The sequence below is a fragment of the Podarcis cretensis genome (genome assembly GCF_951804945.1).
Source record: "Podarcis cretensis genome assembly, chromosome: 5".
NCBI classification, from domain to species: Eukaryota; Metazoa; Chordata; class Lepidosauria; order Squamata; family Lacertidae; genus Podarcis; species Podarcis cretensis.
Window position 1 is genome coordinate 15521977 of NC_137174.1, and position 23075 is coordinate 15545051.

Below are 23075 nucleotides of genomic sequence, written 5' to 3' on the forward strand. Positions count from 1 at the left end.
TGGAAAATATTTGTGATGAACAGACAACGCTAGTTGGATTTAAAGAGGCTTTGTGATGAGAAAGGGTATTGTGGGAGGGATAAGAGTTGTAAAGATTAATTAACTGGCAATACAACTATAAAGGAAATGTGAAATAAATATAAAATTATGAGGATTGTGGAGGGAGCGGGGGGAAGTCCAAAAGAAATTTGGCATTATGGTTGATGTGAATGTGTTATTTAAATCTGTAAAAGAAAATTTTTCTAAAAAATTAATAAAAAAAAAAAAAAAAAAAAAGATCTATTTGCATTGTGGATTATTTTGAATATTTGCTTAGTAGCTTCTCTGCCTGCTTTAAATATCAGATATACTGCACTATGATTACATCCAACTTCTTCTCTAAAGCATAGGAAGATCTAATTATGTCTTGGGATTTCATACTGTGAATGAGAGAGTATAATATGCTGCATTACACACCTGTCAACATTTCTCCCATGAAAATAAGGACATCCTATTTCATAACAATAACAATGATAATTTTATTATTTATATACCACTTTTCTGCCTGGGTTGCCTCAGCTGCTCTGGGCAGCTTCCAACATATATAGAAAACACAATTAAACACTAAAAAAAAATCCCAGATGTCTTCTAAAGGTTGTATAGTTACTTATCTCCTTGGCTTAGGGGGTCACATAACTCCCTACCATCCAACATTTCTCCAATGAAAATAGGGATAGCCTAATGGTTTTCCCAGTAGTGATGTATGGAAGTGAGAGCTGGACCATAAAGAAGGCTGATCGCCGAAGAATTGATGCTTTTGAATTATGGTGCTGGAGGAGACTCTTGAGAGTCCCATGGACTGCAAGAAGATCAAACCTATCCATTCTGAAGGAAATCAGCCCTGAGTGCTCACTGGAAGGACAGATCCTGAAGCTGAGGCTCCAATACTTTGGCCACCTCATGAGAAGAGAAGACTCCCTGGAAAAGACCCTGATGTTGGGAAAGATGGAAGGCACAAGGAGAAGGGGACGACGGAGGACGAGATGGTTGGATAGTGTTCTCGAAGCTACCAGCATGAGTTTGACCAAACTGCGGGAGGCAGTGGAAGACAGGAGTGCCTGGCGTGCTCTGGTCCATGGGGTCACGAAGAGACGGACATGACTAAATGACTAAACAACAACAACAAAGGGACATCCTGGGATCAAATCAGAAACCGGGATGGCTTTTGTTGATCTGAAAATAGGGACACATGGAGGCTCTGGTATTACTGCATTTAAGTGAGATGAACAAGGTTCTCCTTAACAAGCTGCAGTTACCAGGATGCTTTGGGTAAGGTTACCAGATTTTTTCCAGTGAATCCGGGGACACTTTTCAACTTCAATGGATTTTGTATGGGGACTGATTTGTAAATCCGGGGACTGTCCTCGGGAAACGGGGACGTCTGGTAACCTTAGCTTTGGGGGAAGCCATTACTGTTGGAAATGGCATGATTCTGCTTTAAACGGACAGCACAGATAGGGCCTAGGGTTTGAAAATGCCATTGGACACAACAGCAACTTTTGGAACTGGTGGACGCAAAAAGTTGTGACATGGGCGATCCATGATCAGGTCTCTTTTCGCTTGACTGTTTTTCTAGGGTGGTTAACCCTTATCCCTCCCAATAGGGACCCACATTGCATCCTTCTCTCTCTCCCTGTCTCTCCCCCCAGCTAATACCAGTTGTTTTGGTGGTTGGGAGGGAAGGGAGGTAAGTTTTAAATTGGGGAAATGGCCTGGCTGCTTTAAGGCTGTGGATACCACATTAGGGACCCCTGTGTTATGACATGGGAGTCAGCTGTTCAAAGTCCCCCCCCCCCCACCTGGCCCGTTGTGTTGGATCCGAACCTATGTTGCGTTCCCAGTGTTGTTGGCTATATTTACACTGAGGTAATAAATATATTTTGGGGCTGTAACACTGAAGACTGCAGGTGAGGGCTTGCCTTAATGAATGTTCCTCCATGGAAAAAAAAATTGACTGAGCAAGCTTGTTTGTTAGGGAGAAGACTAGGCTGAACCCTTCTTGTAACACCATTTTCTATGTGGAAGGGGTTAATTGCATATGGGGAAGGGGTTCAGCGATGTGAACTATCTGTAATATATAGCTCCAAAATGGCTCTACCATCTCCGTGGGAATTGTTTGCCTTCATTGCAACAGTACCAAGCGCTCTTAGCACCTCAAGATTAATAACTACGGCTTATATGCAGTCAAACCTCGATGCCTGTTGTAAAATCAGATTAGCCATAAGAATAAGAAGTTGTTAATCAAAGTCAGGACCTTGAAGGAGAACTTGAAGGAAATGGTGCAAAATAGGCAAGAGAATGATACATACGTTAACTCCTGCGGAAATAATAGTATTTTATTTTTAGACACTGAAGTTCTACCTTAAAAAAATAAATAGTGCTGTGTTTTTATCTGGAAAGGACGTAGATGTTTTAGCACACATAGCTCTAGTGGCATTTACAAGATACTTGGCTGCTATCTAAAACCAGCCAAGTGAATTATATTTAATCTTTTGCTAAATTTGGCTTGTAAATAGGATGTTACTCTCTCATCTGTGTTACAGCTTAGTTCGCACGTCCAGTAGCTTGCTGTCAGTGCAACACATCATTTTGTGTATCGAACTCAACAAAATCTGCAGATTTTATCAACAAGTTGGTCGTGGCTCCAGCATTATCTTGCATTATGCTGATCAAAAAATTACTGTAGGTGAGAATTATGTTGCAACTCCGAGTCCCTGAGCTACCAAAAGTGCTCAGATTAGTGCTCCAGGAAATTAGATTATTGTGTACATTGCAAGAGCATATTGTCTGATTTCAGACTTGATACTTTAGAAAGCTCACTGTGAATAAAAGGAATGTAACCGTTTCATAAATGGCATTTTAATAATTTTGGGCTTAGAATTCTTCATATAAGGTAATGGCTTGTTTTAATGATATTTCAAGCAAGCAAATAATGTCAGCCTGCCCTAGCTGATAGTCAAATGGTCTAGACTATCAGGAGTCATTTTCCTGGTTAAAGCATAATTTAAAAACAACAACCCAACAACCTCTGAATGCCAAACCTGTACGAGTCATGCACAGATTTTTGTATTCCAATCAGAACAGAACTGAGTGATAGCAGGCTGGTAACAGTTCCTCAAGCTTCCTTCTTCTCCCCTCCCCTCAGGGCAAGATGGTCCTTCAAATAGCCCTGGAATGATAGTTGGGAGGAGGGGGAGGTACATGAGCAAGGCAAGAGGTTAATTGACGAATGGAAGCTATGGAGATGTCCCAACAAGTGACCTCCCCCTCCTGCCAATCTTTGAAAGAAGAGGTGGGGTGAGCTCCCAAGACTCGCTGCATTAAGGCATGCAGTTTTAGGGAGTGAAACTTAATTTTGCAAATTTTGCAAATTTCTTCAGTGAGGGTTCTTAAAAATAGGCTTCTGAGTATGAATAGGCTTCTGCTATTTTTGAGATAGCCAGAAGAAATATCAACAACCTCAGATATGCAGATGACACAACCTTGATGGCAGAAAGTGAGGAAGAATTAAAGAACCTTTTAATGAGGGTGAAAGAGGAGAGCGCAAAATATGGTCTGAAGCTCAACATAAAAAAGAAGAAGATCATGGCCACTGGTCCCATCACCTCGTGGCAAATAGAAGGGGAAGAAATGGAGGCAGTGAGAGATTTTACTTTCTTGGGCTCCCTGATCACTGCAGATGGTGACAGCAGTCACAAAATTAAAAGACGCCTTCTCCTTGGGAGAAAGGCGATGGCAAACCTAGACAGCATCTTAAAAAGCAGAGACATCACCTTGCCAACAAAGGTCCGTATAGTTAAAGCCATGGTTTTCCCAGTAGTGATGTATGGAAGTGAGAGCTGGACCATAAAGAAGGCTGATCGCCGAAGAATTGATGCTTTTGAATTATGGTGCTGGAGGAGACTCTTGAGAGTCCCATGGACTGCAAGAAGATCAATCACATCCATTCTTAAGGAAATTAGCTCTGAACGCTCACTGGAAGGACAGATCCTGAAGCTGAGGCTCCAATACTTTGGCCACCTCATGAGAAGAGAAGTCTCCCTGGAAAAGACCCTGATGTTGGGAAAGATGGAGGGCACAAGGAGAAGGGGACGACAGAGGACGAGATGGTTGGACAGTGTTCTCGAAGCTACAAACATGAGTCTGACCAGACTGCGGGAGGCAGTAGAAGACAGGAGTGCCTGGCGTGCTCTGGTCCATGGGGTCACGAAGAGTCGGACACGACTAAACAACTAAACAACAACAATTTTTGAGATTGGGCAGCATTTAGCTTCGTAAGTCTACATTTGCTGAAGCAGCACATAATTTGTTTTCGGAAAACCAAATAATTTTAATGTTGCTTTCTGAAAATGTCAGGTGATGCCTAATAATAATAATAATAATAATAATAATAATATTGGGCAATCATTTTTAATTATTTTGATGCAGTTTACTCGAGTGATGCACACAGTTTACTCGCCAAGCAAGACTAAACTATATTAATTTAACTGAAATATATTTTGAATCCCCAAGTCATGTTACAACTTTTTAGGACCCCTCATTTTTGGAATATGAAAGTTGAAAAATTCAACGTGCCCTATTGCTGCATAGTTCCACCTACAAAGGTGGTGTCTGGTTCTCGGTGACAAAGCTGGGTCCTACCTCTCTGTCTCCAGCAAGCAGCTTTTAAACCAAAATGGGCCACCGGTTAATAGTTTTTAAATGCACGTTGGCATGTAACGTGTAGTGTCCCCTAAACATTGGCCTTTTCAACATGCGTCATACATGCTTCAAGTGAAACCAGCTTTCTGCAGGAGGAAGGACCATTGCTCACAGGCAGAGTGCATACTTTGCCTCCAGCAGGTCTCAGACTTAATCCCAGTAGCTGGGAATCACTCCTGTCCAAAAGCATGGAGAAGTGCCTCCAGCCAGGCTTAAGGGTACTAAGAGCTAGATGGACCAATCTTCTGTTTCTGTGTTTTACATTTTAACTAGAAAATGCACCCTGGCATGGGAGTAGAGGTAAAGGTAAAGGGACCCCTGACCATTAGGTCCAGTCGTGGATGACTCTCGGGTTGCGGCATTCATCTCGCTTTACTGGCCAAGGGAGCCGGCGTACAGCTTCCAGGTCATGTGGCCAGCAGGACTAAGCCACTTCTGGCGAACCAGAGCAGCGCATGGAAACGCCGTTTACCTTCCCACCAGAGCGGTACCTATTTCTCTACTTGCACTTTTGACGTGTTTTCAAACTGCTAGGTTGGCAGCAGCAGGGACCGAGCAACAGGAGCTCACCCCATTGCGGGGATTCGAACCGCCGACCTTCTGATTGGCAAGTCCTAGGCTCTGTGGTTTAGCCGACAGCGCCACCCATGTCCCTTGTAGGAGTAAAGAGGATATGTTAAATAATCTGTGTACAATGCGAAGGAAGATGATCTATTACAGTGTTTCCCCAACTTGGGTCTGCAGCTGTTTTTGGACTACAATTCCCATCATCCCGGACCACTGGTCTTGCTAGTTAGGGATGATGGGAGTTGGAGTCCAAAAAACAGCTGGAGCGTTTGGGGGAAGCACTGGTCTGTAGTCATACTGCTCCAGAGTTGGCTCCCGTCTGTCCCCTACAGGTAGCAGGACTGACACTAATTTCTCTCTCACAATGGTTCCTCCTAGGGTGGAAAATGCTTGCACAAAGCTTGTACAGGCCGCGCAGATGCTCCAAACGGACCCTTACTCAGTACCTGCTCGTGATTACCTCATTGACGGATCAAGAGGCATTCTTTCTGGGACATCGGACTTGCTTCTGACATTCGATGAGGCCGAGGTGAGCTTTCTAATGCCAGTTAGCAACACCTACGCGGTACCTAGCTGCAGATTTAGAGCGCTGCCTGACTATTGTTTTCTGCATTAGTGGTTTATAAAAGCATGATTCGTAAAACCAGGACTGAGTATCGGGGCTGGGGAGGGTTTTCCCTTTCCCTCACTGAGCTGCACACCATGTGCAAAATTCCTGGCTTCTGTGCACAGAACCTGGCCCTTGTATTAAGCCAGAGTTCCCTGTTCTGTCCAAACTGTGGCTCTGAGCTCTGGCTTAATGTTGTTAAAAAGCCAGGAAAGTAAGGTAGAGTGACTCTGGCTAAAATCTGCATTTCACAAGAGAGTGGGAAGGAAAAGGGAGAGGAGAAGTGCAAAGCACACTCCCGGCTTCATAAAACACGGTTTATAAAGCCCCCAACAGTTGTCTGAACCGCAGCATTGAAAAGTCTGAAATGCATCAACTTGTCACGATGGTATTACAGTCATACCTTGGTTTTCGAACAACTTAGTTCTTGAACGTTTTGGCTCCCGAACGCCGGAAACCCAGAAGTGACTGTTCTGGTTTACGAACTACTTTTGGAAGCCAAACATCCGACAAGGCTTCTGTGGCTTCTGATTGGCTTCTTGCAGCCAATCAGAAGCCGCACTTTGGTTTCCGAATGTTTTGGAAGTCGAATGGACTTCTGGAACAGATTCCGTTCAACTTCCAAGGTACGACTGTACGTGTTTTTTAAAGTAAGATTTTTCTCACCAGTAGTCTTTATGAAGTTTTATTTCTGCATGTTTTGAATTAACATTACATTACATTACAGCATGTGGCTCTGGCATTGAGAATAAATGCAAGATGTTCCTTAGCAGACACAATGACTGTGTATTTTTTCAGTGCTTTTTGGTTAGTACTGTGGAGGCTTTAGGAGAGGTGCATTAAAGCGAAGCTTATCAGCCATGCTATGAATATCCTTGGCATCTGATTTATTAGCAATTACTCCCCCATTTCTTATTGATACCATTGGAGATAATAGCTCTTGAAATTGTGGAGTAGTTAATCTGCCTTCAGGGAAGCTGATTTCTGGAAAGTGCTCGCTCTTTCCCCATCTTTGTGATCTTGATAGCATGTTCTCAAACTTGCATTGTCACGCTGGAAATATTAAAGAAACGATAATATAATGCAACATTTGGCTGAAGCTTTAAAATGGAACATTCTCTCCCGTGCTGCACTTAATTTCACACATTCAACAGTGCTCATAAGCATCTAAATATAGAAGGCATACATTTTCTTTCAAGGGATTTTGTATTCATCGCTGCACAGAGAACATTACAGTGGACCCTCTGGATACAAATTTAATTCATTCCAGGGGTCCATGCGCACTCCAAAAATCCGTAACCAGAGGCGCTGCTTCTGTGCACGTGTGTGGTGTGATAGAGTGCTTCTGCACAGCACGATAGAGCGCTTCTGTGCATGCACACAGCGTGCAGAACATAACCTGAAGGTTGCATATCCAGAGAGGTGCGTAACCCAAGGGTCCACTGTACTTGAAAGAACATGATGGGAAAAAGCGTCCTTGAAGGCAGTCATGTGCAACTCTGCAGGCAGCTTTTTCTATTGATGGGTAATGGGTAGCGCATTGCACCTACCGGACATTCATCCCAGAGCGACTAAACGTGGTGTTTTATTGTGAGGGAAAACAGACCTATTGCAAAGTATGTGGAACAACACACGTTTGTTGCCCTGAAAACAAATACAGTGGTACCTTGGTTCTCGGAATGGCTTAATTGTCGAACAAATCGGCTCCCGAACACTGCAAACCCAGAAGTAAGTGTTCCGGTTTGCGAATGTTTTTCAGAAGCTGAACATCTGACGCGGCTTCCGATTGAGTGCAGGAGGCTCCTGCAGCTAATTGGAAGCTGTGCCTTGGTTTTTAATGGTTCCGGGAGTCAAACTGACTCCTGAAATGGATTAGGTTTGAGAACCAAGGTACCACTGTATGCTGGAAAGCACCGGATGTTTGTTCAAATCGCTTCCACCATGCTGTCGCGTGTCTCTCTGTATTGTCACTGATGTTGTACATGCTCTGCTTTTGACCAGAAACAGTGCCTTTGGCCATGTTGGCCCGTTGTGATAAAAGGAAAAAACACTAATGATTACCTTTTTTATTATTATTTAAGGTCCGTAAAATCATTCGTGTCTGCAAAGGAATTCTGGAATACCTAACAGTGGCAGAGGTGGTGGAAACTATGGAGGACTTGGTCACCTACACAAAGAACCTAGGGCCAGGTTAGACATTCCCAGTATTCCTCTTAGTGCATTCTAGCAATGTTTTTACCCGGCACCTTTAATAATGTGGAGATTTTCTCTCTTTCTCTCTCCTGAGCTATGGGAGGCACCATCGCTTAGTGGCCAAGCTCATGTCTTGCAAGCCAAAGGTTCCAGGTTCACACCAAGAGGCTCTACCTGAAGCCTTGTCCCTGCCAATCCATGCCCAGTACTGGGTGCAAGGCCACTGCAAATGACGAAACCTCCCTTGTGAGAGTAAATAGAGCTAGAACTCATTGGCTTGAAATGGGGCATTGCAAACTTTAGAGTCTCTGTGGGGTCCATGTGTTTACAATCAGCATTCGAAATTCGCCAGGCACGTTTTGCACCTGGCTATCAGCCACTTGCGACCAAATGAAGGTTCCCCGTCGCTAGGATAGTGCCTGATGTGTCCACCATCTGGAGGTGGACTATACTAATACCACATCCTGTGGAATTCTGTCAATTAAAATGTTATCTACACAATCAGAATGAATTTCAGGAACCAAAAAGCCGTATTAAAAAATACGGCTTTTGAGCCATTCCGTTTTGGCAACCACTGTCATCATCATCATCATCGTCATCATCTGCGGTTTACAGAATAAAATCAAAATCTAAAACTGCAAAATCTATAATCAAAATAAAAACAACAATAGTAAAAGGTAAAAGGAACCCTGACCATTAGGTCCAGTCGTGACCGACTCTAGGGTTGCGGTGCTCATCTCACTTTATTGGCCGAGGGAGCCGGCGTACAGCTTCCGGGTCATGTGGCCAGCATGACTAAGCCGCTTCTGGCGAACCAGAGCAGCGCAGGGAAACACCGTTTACCTTCCCGCCGGAGTGGTACCTATTTATCTACTTGCACTGGCGTGCTTTTGAACTGCAGGAGTTGGTTGGCAGGAGCAGGGACTGAGCAACGGGAGCTCACCCCATTGTGGGGATTCGAACCGCCGACCTTCTGATCGGCAAGTCCTAGGCTCTGTGGTTTAACCCACAGTGCCACCCGTGTCCCTAAAACAATAACCCCCCCCAAACCCCACATTTTAAAAGAGCATAGTAGCCCTTGTTTAAGGAGCCATTTGGCGCCTAGCTTATATATCTGAGTTTCTAACGCTGATTGTAATATTTCACCTATGTGGTTTCTTGAAGTGTGAGAAGTGTGTTGGTTAGACCATGGTGCTGATAACACCAAGGTTGCAGGTTTGATCCCTGTATGGACCAGCTGCATATTCCTGCACTGCAGGGGGTTGGACTAAATGATCCTCAGGGTCCCTTCCAACTCTACAGTTCTATGATTCTATCTCTCTGGAGGTGCTATATGAATAAAAGCTTTGCAATTTGTGCCACCCCCTTCATACTTTGTGAACCATTGACCCTGAAGTGGTAGCAGCATAGAGAAGCACTTAACCGTCTTTTCCCCCTCTAACCAGTCTGCCAAAGCCAGCAAACAGTCACTATTTGTGGGTTATGACAGTGATAGCCCTGTTTTTAATTTATGCGCCTGCATCATCTACATATAAATTGGCAGCGGAGAGCGGGGGATGGGATCACAAAATCCTTAACTTCTAAAGAGAGGAGTTGGATCCTTCCCTGCCATATCTCCCTGGGTCCCATTGCTTCAGGTACTTTTCCTTCCAGCCTGACTCAGTCCAGGAGCTCTTTTATTCTGGCATGCCCCTACTGGTGTTAAACGTAGCCCCTCTAGACCTCTCCCACTCCCCACTTTATATATGAATGGGGCAGGCAAGCAAATACACAAATGCAGTGGTGCCCCGCAAGACGAACGCCTCGCAAGACGGAAAACCCGCTAGACGAAAGGGTTTTCTGTTTTGGAGGCGCTTCGCAAAACGAATTTCCCTGTGGGCTTGCTTTGCAAGACGAAAATGTCTTGCGAGTTCCTGCGGGTTTTTTTCCCCTCCCCCCCTTTTTCTAAGCCGCTTATCAGCTGATCCGCTAAGCCGCTAATAGCGCTAATCCGTTAAGCCGTCAATGGGCTTGCTTCGCAAGACGAAAAAACCGCTAGACAAAGAGACTCGCGGAACGGATTAATTTCGTCTTGCGAGGCACCACTGTGCCTCTGTCACTTCCACTTTGACAATGAGGAATGGCCAAGAGGAATGAACCGTTCTTGAGCCAGAAAGGGAGTCAGAAAGGAATTCAGAAGCAGGATGAGCAGACAGGCATTCCCTAGCCAGCTCGAAGCTGCTGGAACCTCTTTGCCTCTACATGGAACAGAAAATCAAGGGATTCTCCAATATCGATTAAAAAAAAATGGAGGTAGGGAAAGAAGCAAGCATGTCTCTGTGTTCAAGAGAGGTACGCAGAAACACTGGATTTTTAAGAGCAGATGAAGGACAAAAATGGGGTGAGACCGTGTTCCTTGCAGCCAGAGACAATGTAAAGCATTGCCCACAGCAGCTGTTTCAGATATTTAATACATCAACCTGTCAAAAGTTGCTTTAAGTGAGTGCTTTGCTCTCAACTTGGAGGGCAATGAGGTTTCCACCTTTTTTTATCACCTGACTTTGTAATTTTCTGGGACTTCGTAGGAAGTGGAGTTTTCTCGCTGAAGGCCTGCCTAGCCAAGGCGCTGGATAAATTCAAGACTCGGAATATATATTTTATCCTGGTGGAGGCCTCTGTTTAGATAACACTTACTCTTGTCAATGTGTCTTCTATTCTGGGAGTTCTGTCTGCCTTTTGCTGGCAGGCCTTGCTTTCGTTACACTCTCTTCACACTTTCTGAATGTAGCGTGGCCTGAAGAGTTTCTGGGACAAATAGATTTGGGCTGCCAAGTCTACTCCAAACTTGCCCAAATTATGGAATGCTGTTCCAATATCTGCCTCTACTCTTGCAATCCCGTAGGCTGCCCAGTTGCATCAGATAACTGTTCATCTCTTTTTTTGTTATTCCTTTCCTAATTAAACGCATCATTAACATTGGATATGCCAACCTGCATTTCTATTTCACAGAAATGAGATGGCATGAAAATGAAAGGAAGCGTTTTTTAAAAACAGAAGCATAAAAATTAAGGGGAATAATTACCATGTTTCTGTTTTAGAAACATTTCCTGTCCTTTTTGTTTACGTGTTTTGTTTTGCTCAGTTGCTCTAGTAGTTTTGCTGTGGTTGTTTATTTTTCAATGGCTATCTAGGTCTGCTGGCTGCGGCCGCAGTCATCTCCTTCCTCTTGCTGCCACCTTTTTGGGCATGACCTTGTCTGGTATGCTCATAATATTTGGATCACTGTCTCCCGAGAGATGTGCAGACGATAGTTCAGAGAATAAATATAATCGATGTGCTAAGTTGGGAACACATTAAGACTAGTAGCATTAAAGCCCTATACGGCCTAGGACCCTCGTACCTACGGGACTGTCTCTCCTGGTATGTCCCATGGAGGACCTTACGGTCTTCAAACAAAAACAGCTTGGAGGTCCCGGGCCACAAAGAGGTTAGGCTGGCCTCAACCAGAGCCAGGGCTTCTTTGGCTGTGGCTCCAATCTGGTGGAACGCTCTGTCACAAGAGACTAGGGCCCTGCGGGACTCGACAGAGCTGTTCCACCAGGCCTTTGGCCAGGGCACAGCCTGACCCCCTCCTTTGGCAATCTTCACAGAACTCTAGCCCAATGGTTGCCATTAATCTGATTTGAACTGATTTTATAATGAAATGATTTTAGAATGTTGTATTATTTTACTGTTGTTAGCCTCTCTGAGCCCGGCGTCGGCTGGGGAGGGCGGCATATAAATATTATTTATTTATTTATTTATTTATTTATTTATTTATTATTATGATTATTATTATCCCCCGTGACGGGGTGAGCTCCCATTGCTCTGTCCCAGCTCCTGCCAACCTAGCAGTTCGAAAGCATGCCATTGCAAGTAGATATATAGGTACCACTGCAGCAGGAAGGTAAATAGCATTTCCATGCGCTCTGGTTTCCGTCATGGTGTTCAGTTGCGCCAGAAGCAGTTTAGTCCTGCTAGCCACATGACCTGGAAAGCTGTCTGTGGACAAACGCCGGCTCCCTTGGCCTGAAAGCGAGATGAGTGCCGCAACCCCATAGTCGCCTTTGACTGGACTTAAGCATCCAGGGGCCCTTTCCTTTTTACCTTTACATAGAAGACTCCTCTTCCACAAATCTGCATGTGGGTAAGCTATATGAGATGGTGACAGCACCAGAATGGAGCTTGAGAGGAGTGACATGTCTTCCTAGGACAAATTTGTGGGGTCACCTCATATATAAAGCAGCCTAAACTCCCTGCTCTGGAAAGTTCATTTAAAGCCTAGAATAGCATCACATGCAGGAGTTTCTCTCTCTCTCCCCCCTAACCAATATAGTGTGTATGGAATTGCTGTTCTGATACGCAGGATGAATTTAAGTCTGTCAGCCACTCCACATAGTGAATAATAATTTAAAAAAAAAGTATAATTAATTTATAATTTATACCCCACCCATCTAGCTGAGTTTCCCCAGCCACTCTGGGTGGCTCCCAATCAAGTGTTAAAAACAGTACAGCGTTACATATTAAAAACTTCCCTGAACAGGGCTGCCTTAAGATGTCTTCTGAATGTCAGGTAGTTGTTTATCTCTTTGACATCTGATGGGAGGGTGTTCCACAGGGCAGGCGCCACTACCGAGAAGGCCCTCTATCTGGTTCCTTGTAGCCTCACTTCTCACAATGAGGGAACCGCCAGAAGGCCCTCGGCGCTGGATCTGTGTCCGGGCGGAACGATGGGGGTGGAGACACTCCTTCAGCTATACTGGATAGGTCCCTTCAGACTTCATGTGTGTTGTTCATATTTTTGAAGATTCCCTCTTGTAAGAAGCATCTTGCATGACTAGCTCATCGGGGGACGGGACGGGGGGGGGGAACCTCTCTCCCAAATTTGCTAGTACCCAAGGGAGAGGGGTTTAGCCTATCCCACATCTTAAGTCTTATCTGCAGTATGAAATGCTGTAGCCTAGAAATCTAATGTTTATTTCTGTATGATGTGTAGAACCTAATCAATAATCACACTTGGAAGCGCGGTATAAATTCTTTCTTTGTCATGATGCTTGCAACAACCTTGTGAGGTAGATCAGTATTATTTTGTCTGTATTGCAGATGCGAGTAGAGGCTGAGAGAGAGATTGGCTTGCCTAAGACTTCCTAGTTAGTTCATAGCATAGGTGAATTTGAACCAGGAGCACTTGAATCCATAGTTCAGCATCTTAGCACAGTAGTATGCCAGCTCTAATATATGGATTTGTGGCTTCATAAGAAGTTTGGGTTCCAATTAGGCTACCCTCCCTTGATGTACCGTATTTTTCGCTCTATAACACGCACCTGACCATAACACGCACATCGTTTTTAGAGGAGGAAAACAAGGGAAAAAACATTCTGAATGAAACACTGGATGTATCATTTTTGTGCTTCATGCTGTGGCCACAGACATGTTATCTGATGGTGAATTTGGGGTGACCCAATGCAAAAATCCTGAGAATCCCTGGGGATCCATGCTTTGTAACCACGTTTTTGCACCATTGCAGCCCCAGGCAACAGTGGGTGCGTGATTTTGGGGGGGCAGGCTGTAGCCATGGACATGCTATGTGCTCTGATGGTGAATTTGGGCTGACCCAATGCAAAGATCCTGAGGATCCATGTGGATCCATGTTTTGTAACCACGTTTTTGCACCATTGCAGCCCCAGGCAACAGTGGGTGCGTGATTTTTGGGGGGCAGGCTGTAGCCATGGACATGCTATGTGATCTGATGGTGAATTTGGGGTGACTGAATGCAAAGATCCTGAGGATCCATGTAGATCCATGCTTTTTAACCACGTTTTTGCACCATTGCAGCCCCAGGCAACAGTGGGTGTGTGGTTTTTGGGGGGCAGGCTGTAGCCATGGACATGTTATGTGATCTGATGGTGAATTTGGGCTGACCCAATGCAAAGATCCTGAGGATCCATGTGGATCCATGCTTTTTAACCACATTTTAAGTGGGGAGGGAAGGAAAAACACAGAAGGGACAAGGAGCAGGAGAGGGGTGTGCAGAGAAGCAGCTGGCTAAGAATGCAGGAGAGGGGTATAGGGAGGAAAGGAAGGCAAAAGTTTTCCCTCACCTACCCACCCAAGCCAGCCAGCTCGCGCGCTCTCTCTCTCTCTCCCTCCTGCATGTTTTCCCCTCTGCTTGCCTGGAGGGGAGGGGCTTTCCCTGCTCTTTGTTCCGTTTGAGCAAACACAGCAAGGAAACAGAGGTGGGTGGGCAGTAAGACCCTGAGGCAGAATGCCGGAAAGCAGCCGCTTCCTCTTTCAGGTTTCCCTTCTAGGAGACGCGCGATTTTATTTTTGCCTGCTTTTTTTTGCCTCCCCTTGCACTATTTGGCTCCAGGGACCACACATTCGCTCAATAACACGCACAGACATTTCTCCTTCCTTTTTAGGAGAAAAAATCTGCGTGTTATAGAAGGAAAAATCCGGTATGTTTCTGACATAAACTAAGCCAAACTCGGCTCTCCAGATGTTTTGGGACTACAACTCCCATCATCCCTAGCTAACAGGACCAGTGGTCAGGGATGATGGGAGTTGTAGTCCCAAAACATCTGAAGGGCTGTGTTTGGCTATGCCTGAACTAAGATAATGGCATGCTCTGTGCGTTTCCTTAAGCAGACATTTAATGAAATGTCCAAAGGGCCACAAATTGCTGATCTGATCTCTTGATTTAGTATTGGTTTTTGTGTTTTAAAAATGCACGTTGCCTTAGAAAATAGCATATCTTGAACACTGGAGATATACTATTTGAATTAATAGTTGCATAGCATCTTTGCAACTTCGGAAACGTAACATTTAAAGTTGCTGTTTGCTGTAATCTTCTCCTGCTTGAAATTGCAAAACTGTAAGGGAAATACTGTATCGCTTCATGACTTCCTTGACTTCCTTCACATAGGGATGACCAAGATGGCCAAAATGATTGATGAGCGGCAGCAAGAGCTGACTCACCAGGAACACAGAGTCATGTTGGTGAACTCCATGAACACCGTGAAGGAGCTACTGCCGGTTCTTATTTCTGGTATTTTTTTTGCTTTTCCACAAGATTAAAAAGTGCTCTGAAATGCATTGGGTTGTGTTTGTGCCCGCTTGATAAAACCACGTGGGAATAAAGCTACTCAGGTAAATGCACGTTGAAAGGCTTTTGGAAACGGAAGCTTTCAGTGTACCTTTGTAAACGAACTGCAGTGGTGCCTCGCAAGACGAATGCCTCGTAAGACGAAAAACTCGCAAGACGAAAGAGTTTTTCGTTTTTTGAGTTGCTTCGCAAGAGGGATTTCCCTATGGGCTTGCTTCGCAAGACGAAAACGTCTTGCAAGTTTGTTTCCTTTGTCTTGCAAGTTTGTTTCCTTTTTCTTGAAACCGTGCATTCAGGGGGTGCAGTTGCGACTTGACTTCGAGGAGCAACTCATAGCACGCGGTGTGGTAGCCTTTTTTGAGGTTTTTGAAGACTTTGGTGATTTTTGAAGCTTTTCCAAAATCCGTGCTTCGCAAGACGAAAAAAATCGCAAGACGAAAAAACTCGCAGAACGAATTAATTTCGTCTTGCGAGGTACCACTGTATGGGTAAGTTAAGCGAGTGGTTTTATTTGTGGCTGTCTTGGAAGAGAAGGTTGTGCCTCCCAAATTCTGGCTTCCATATCCTGTGTGTCTCCTATTTAAGCTCTTGGAGCTGATCTCACTGTGACATGTGAACTGATGGGCTATTTATATGTAATTAAATCTGTGATGCTTCTCTGTAACTGAGCACTTTATTTATGGCCTGATTCTCATTGAGGTAGGCAGATTGGTTCCCTTGTTTAATGAGAACTAAGGAAAAAAGGATATATGCAATAGTACATCCTGCTCTGCCATAGGGTAGGAAACCATAGGTGCTGCTGCTATTTTGTATTTAAATTACATGGGCTATAGCCCTCCTCTATCCCCGAAACCTTCCTTGCAAGCATTACAGTTGCTGTTGTTGGGAAGAGGCCCGTTTAGCTTGAAAAATAAATAACAATCTAGCACTTCGTTTCTCGTTGAATTGAAAATGCCTGAAATTAAACTGGATGTCATAGTAACTTTAATTAGCTTCAAATCTTTGCTTGCCAGAATGCCACCAACTTAATTTGAACAGTAATTATCTCTTCTGCTCACCCCACCCCGCTTTTCCGCTATCAGGCTTACAAAGTGACAAATTTATCAAAATGCAATTACGTTTAGCTGACGCGCCTGGAAGGAAACCGAATAGAAGCAAAACATCCTATAAGAAACACACGGCAACCAAAGCTGACTTTAAGTCATAGCTGCCCAGCCCTTGAAACCTTGGAGAGTAGCTAAAGTTTCCGCTGACCGTCTCAGAGAGGCAAAAGAGGGTCTGGCAGGTTATCTTCTGCAGTGAATTCCCCCTAGTTTTTAGCGCAGCTCTTGAGATATAAAGTCAGGACCAGCCTAACTTCGCAAGCAACCAAACTGGTACATATGATCTGACATGTGTACCCTATGACTTCTTCCAGTGCCACAGAGGATGCTGGGGTGCAATTCAAGATGTTGGTGATCTAAAGGTTGCACCCCGGTCTCCCATAATACTGCATAGGATCAAGGAGGGCATGCCAGTGTAGGGCCAGTACTTTGGCTAGCCATGCATTCGGTTGGTCCTGCACTGAGTTTAACTTGGTATTCCGTGCATGAACTGGGCAGTTTGAGTGAGGCTGCAGCAGAAGCATCTGGTACTGCATTGCAAGCATTGATGGCCAGGATGGGCATCACAAACAATTCAAGTTTGTCAAACTTAAACATGCATCCTTGTTAAGTGCGCCAAACATAATGGGAGATGATCATCTACTGCAGAGGTGCACAAACCAGGCTTGTTTTTCATAATAATTTTTATTAGTTTTCAATTTTCAATCCAATAATAGACTCATTATAACAATACCACTTCTTCTTCTTCTTCTTCTTCTTCTTTTTATTATTATTACAACAATTATTAATACCAATAGTTCAAATACCGAATTATATAATTTAGAAAAGGTGCTAGAATTGATGGCTTGATTATTTGCTTTATTTCTGCATTCCAAAATCTTACTAATTTCCATTACATTCCGGTCATCATAATAATCCCTTCTACAACAACTGCAATATTAATAACTTTTATTCATGTTGACATATTAAATGATTTATAAAACTGCAAGTGAGGAACTCAAACTATATCCTTGTTTTTCCTGTGTGTGGCTCAAACCAGGCTTGTTTGATCTATATATATATTTTTGGTCAGATCGACAAGGCCTCTACCAGCCAGAACCATGTGCAAATGCCACAACATTAGAAGTAAAGGACAGGGGTCCCCCATGCACGCTGTGAGCTTAAGAATTTGTTTTCAGTATCAGAACTGAACTCAGCTCACAGTACTTTCACTCAAAAGTCTATTCTGGTTAGCTTCCTTCATTTTAGCAGCCAGATTTTAGCCGAAAAGAAGTTGCTTTGTTGTTGCTCTTGTCAAACAGTTTGGCATCACAAAGCTTTGAAGATCCACTGCAAATCACCCAGAGATTGACCTGTATATCTCTTATCTGGCTTCTGCCCATCCCGGATCTGCTGTGATCATAACTTAATTATTCTTCCTGGTTTTAGCCAAAGGCATTTTATACAGCATATTGCATAATAACCTCCTGATAGGCTTTTCTGTGTAATCTTCGCAGCTATGAAGATTTTTGTAACAACGAAAAATTCCAAAAGCCAAGGGATAGAGGAGGCCTTGAAAAACCGCAACTTTACAGTGGAGAAGATGAGTGGTGAAATAAATGAAATCATCCGTGTTCTGCAACTCACGTCCTGGGATGAAGATGCTTGGGCTAGCAAGGTGGGGGTTTTTGTCCAGTTTCGGAACAGCATTAGAATTCTCCAGTCCCAGTTACTGTAACTGGTTTCAAGAAAACACAATCCTTACTTGTAACAAGTCACAAGGTGACGCTGGCTGATTTGGTGTAAAATACCTTCTTTAAGATGGTGTTTAGTAAATACTTTGTTAGTAACATAAGAATATTACAGCATTGCTATGCCTCCATACAAGCGAATTGTATTTGTATTTTAATTATTATTTTTTTAAAAAAATTGGCATCCCATTAGGAGAACAAAGTAGATACCTCAAATTGTGTGATACTCCAAGCCATGGTTTGGAGGATAGAAATTGAACTATGGGTTTGAGTGTGTCCTGCTCCCTGCCCCTTTGGGTGCAGATTCCCTCTTCGTTTCCTGTGGATTATGTAATCATAATTTGCTCTGATCTCCAAATCGACTTATGCTTAGCACGTACCCTGCAAACCAGAATTGGAACCTCCACTTCAGACTCTGATTTTGATTTTGATTTTTAATTCTTGTTTGGAAAGTTCTAGCCATAGTTTGCCAGTGTGGATGGCATGGCAAAGTCTAGTTAGAACTGAACTGGAATGGAAGAGGAGCCCCTGTAAGCCTGTGGCTTGTTCATAACCTGAATTGAGGCACTCTAGTTTTTCTAGCAGCCCATTGATTTTCAGTAGCGCTTACTCCCAAGTGACTTGACTCAATTAAGATCAAGTTCCTTTGAAATCAATGGAACTTACTTTGTATGTGGTATGAACTTGGATATGTTTGATGCAAGTAAATTATATGAAAAGACAGTTCCTTTTTTTCATTTTGTAGGAAGATCAGTTCTTGAATTGCACACAAAAAGCACCAGAATTACTTGTATACTGAAGGATCCCAAAAGATAACTGGTTCAGTGACCTTGGAATGTAGGTGGAGGTGCAAATAGGAAATTATAGTTCCTGGACTTAATGGTAGAGGGGGGCTCCTTAGATAGCCATGCGAATGTTCACATTTCTCTTCTTCCCATCCTCACTGTCATTCTTTTCTTTATACCTGCTTCTACATCACTCGTGTATTAGAGCAAAAGACAAAAACAAAAAATCAGCTTGTGAGCCCTGATAAAAAAGAGAGAGAGAGGAATACCCTGAGAATGTGCTGCTTCACCTTTTAAACTCACTTAAATCACCACGACTGCAGGAATAAACAGAGTCTGCTTTTGCCGCAGCATGTTAACTGGGGAGAACGAGCACCATTTTGTGGTTGAAAGGGAAAATATATTCATAGCTGTCAACATTTTCCTTTTTTAAAGGGAAATTCCCTTATTCCAAATAGGATTCCTCGCAAGAAAATGGAAAAGTTGACAGCTATGAATATATTTATAATAAGAAGTAATAAAATGAGCGTCTTTAAACATGCACTTATCCACTCATCTGCCCACCTGCTATGAAATGCAATAGAAGTCCGAGGAAAAGATGCTGCGATGGTCAGCATCGTCTGACCCATGTGTGGACAACAGGGTCTGCTTGCTTCTCCTACTCTCCGAGTGGTTATTTGGGAGGGGGTTGGCCTGTAGGGGCCATGGGCTTTGGCCGCAAGGTCCTACACCAGCTGCACCACTGAATGAACGCAGACTAATCTTCTGCATCTCCTTAGCCAGTGTTTCCCAAACTTGGGTCCCTGGCTATTTGTGTACTACAACTCCCATCATGCCTGACCACTGGTGCTGCCAGCTAAGGATGATGGGAGTTGTAGTCCAACAACATCTGGGGACCCAAGCTTGCCCTTGACCATTGGTAAAGATAATTGATTAAGAGAGTCAGCGCAAGTGGGGAGAAGGGGATAGTACTGTTTTCAGAAGCGTATATACCTCCTTGTAAAATGCCGACTAAGAATTCCCATTCTTGCGGTTTTCTCAATATCATTTTAAAAAGCACCTAAGTAGCCAGAGCAGCTGAAGATGCAGAATTCTACATTCCACTGATCGGATGCATTTAACTAATTTTGCTGGAGGATAAGAACCCTGAAACATTTGTAAATGGGACACGGTGACAATGAAATTGAAAGTGGAGGGTGGACTCCACCCCCCCCAACTGCAGATCCTTTAGCTAGAAGGCCAAGTTAGTTAGGAAACCTAAAAGACGGAATGATGTTTAGTCCTCCTCTTACAGAAGTGTAAACTGGGGGTCTGAAGGAATGTAAATGGCAACGTCCTCTGCTTGATAGGAAACCGCCTTACATTGAGTTAGACCATTGGTCCCTCCAGCTCATTAGGTCTGTTCTGGCTGACAGAAAGTCTCTCTGGTTTCCTCTCCAGTCTTTTGTGGAGATGTCAGGGATTGAACCTGTGACCATGTGCAGGACCACTGGTCTATGGCCCCTTCCCCCTGTTCAAGCATTTTGAAATCAAAGTGGGGAGCCTGAGGATTCTCCTGTCTTCTACCCCACTGGTGTTTGAGGAATAGCTATCTTATTTGACTTTTCAAAGATAACAGTGCAGAGCAGGTTGCTTGCATCTCTGTGCCTGTTGCCTTTCCATGATTCCTAAACCCAAGTTAAGTGTGAAACCCACTTGAATTTTAATCAAAAAAGACTTGTGGTCCTTCTTTTTCTTCCTTTGGAAATTACATTGACTGACACTCCTGACTTTTTTGTTGTTGTGATAGCTGTGGAGGCAAACCCCTAAGGAACCATTTAGCAACGTAAAAAAATTCCTTCCAGTAGCACCCTAAAGACCAACTAAGTTAGTTCTTGGTATGAGCTTTCGTGTGCATGCACACTTCACACGAAAGCTCATACCAAGAACTAACTTAGTTGGTCTTTAAGGTGCTACTGGAAGGAATTTTTTTATTTTGTTTTGACTATGGCAGACCAACACGGCTACCTATCTGTAACATTTAGCAACGTGTTGGGGATCAAATCCATTGTTTCCAAAAAGAGGCTGTTGTGGCCTGAGAACTACAACTTTCACAGCCCATTAGTTTAACTTTATATCCATCACTCTTTTATTGTGAAGTAATACTTCGTCTACCTTTCATGACTCCTTTTGTTTTTCTGTTTCTTTCCTCCGTTTCTATTATTCTTTTCTCGCCTTTTAGAAGGTAAGACCCTCTTCCGCAACCCACAACCTCTACCTTTCATACTAAAACAGAAGAGCATGGTCATGAGTTGTTGTTGTCGTGCCGTGTGCAGACTGTGTGCTGTGCATTTTCCTGTGTGCTGGTTGTGACACTGTACTGACTCCTAAAGTATTAAGATTCACTTAAAGCATTGCCAGCTAGGCTGTGAGGTATGGAGTTGTTTATGAGGTGGTGACAGCCACCCCATACTATCTCAAGGCGTGCTAATGTGGATTTAATGATGACAGCCTTCCTGGTGGATGCGAAATCTGCCTCTGGGATTCTTGCTTCTGAAACATATAACCATCTTGATATCTCGGAGTAGGTGTTTGCATTGACTCTGCTTTCCCCAAGCAAAGGAAAAATAAAGAATTCAGGAAATGCTTCAGAAATGCTTGAGCGACAATTTCAGTTTTGTGAAAGGGAGGCGGCTGTTTGTGAACACTATAGTGGGACTGCCGTGTAACTGGAAACAGCTGGGTTTTATTTCCCCCCGAAAAGTGCCACTACTACTATTATCACAGGGAGATTAGTATTTATTATTCGACTGCTGATTGTTGTGAACCGAGGAAAGCAGCTGTTTGTGTGCTGGATATCATATATATTCTTACAGGGTTTTTTTCCAGAAGGCTGGCTGCAGCAACAAAAAGTGTTCAGTGCAGAATCCGATACAGCCACACCCCAAGCCCTAGGAGCTTGTCCGGGTTTCCCATGGCATTTGAAAAATCCTGCCTTGCATTAAAAATGGCTGGTATTTTTCTGCTGAATGGCTTTCTACCAACCCACCCCCATTGTCCATATTTGGGTATTACAAATAGTCCTGTTAGGGGAAACCTACCTATTTAGGCATTCGGAGTGGATGTGGTTTCTAAAAGAGGGGAACAGTTCATTCAGCGGTCTCAGAATGGGTTCAAAGAGAGCATATTGTGTAAAAAGCACCTGTGAAATGGGGGCATCTTCTGAAATGAAAAGGCTTTCAGATGGAAAGATGCTCAAGAACAATCCTGACTGTAGCTCCCCTTTCCTGTTTAGTAAGCTCCCCCCCCCCCGCCCCCAAATACCTGCTGGCATTTAGAATTCATTCTGATGTATATTTATCGCTGAACTGCCAAGGTACTAACTCAACCAATGGATCTTTCAGAATGAGAGCTTTCGTACTCTGCACTGGGAGGTGCTGTGGAGAACAAAGGAATCCGTTCCTGGGCTTTATACCTTTTTAGAAGGAAAAATGTTGACTAGCCTGAAAAATCCACCCACACCTTCCAACTATTAAGCTGCAAACCAGGAGCTCAATATGGAGTTTTCCCTTGCCTTGTCTGCCATTGAATGGCTTGTATTCATGGACCAACATCCCCCATAGGGCAGCAGTGGGGCTTCTTCTGCACGTATCTGATTGCAGCCAATATTTCTCTGTGCAGGGTTATAATATTTAATCGGTGTTCTTATATCCTGTTGCTAAGCTTTGCTGCTATAGATTACCTGCCAGTGATGTAATTTCTTGATCTGTCGGAGAGCAGACTAAGAAGGTTGTTGTTTATTCTCTCATTGCCTTGCTTTCCCCCCATCCACACCTAAGACTGTAAACTCAGTGGGGCTTGCTTCTGCACAGTCAAGTATATGATTGCACTGTAAGACAACTGACAGATTTTCTTTTGCATGGTTATGCAAACATTTTAAGTTCGAGCATTTGAATGGAATTCTAGTTGAAGTTTTCTGCTTGGAGTCAAAGCCAAAAGCCTTGGTTCTTGAACGTAATCTGTTCTGGAAGTCCGTTCGACTTCCGAAACGTTCGAAAACCAAGGTACGGCTTTCAATTGGCTGCAGGAGCTTCCTGTACTCAATCAGAAGCTGCGGAAGCCATGTCTGACATTCGGCTTCCAAAAAACATTCGCAAACCGGAACACTTACTTCAGGGTTTGCAGCATTCGGGAGCCAAAATGTATGAGTACCAAGGCGTTCGAGAACCAAGGTACGACTGTATTGCT

At 43.8% G+C, this 23075-nt stretch overlaps 1 protein-coding gene across 4 annotated transcripts in view; it reads left to right on the plus strand.

Annotated features, from left to right (window-relative positions):
- Positions 1–23075, plus strand: part of VCL (vinculin) — a 94301-nt gene that overhangs the window by 35835 nt on the left and 35391 nt on the right. For all 4 annotated transcript variants that reach the window (XM_079975113.1, XM_079975114.1, XM_079975115.1 and 1 more), the window contains exons 3-6: positions 5686–5836; positions 7996–8104; positions 15051–15173; positions 17830–17990. In XM_079975113.1, the coding sequence (XP_079831239.1) occupies positions 5686–5836; positions 7996–8104; positions 15051–15173; positions 17830–17990 (544 nt within the window). The remainder of the gene's footprint in view (positions 1–5685; positions 5837–7995; positions 8105–15050; positions 15174–17829; positions 17991–23075) is intronic.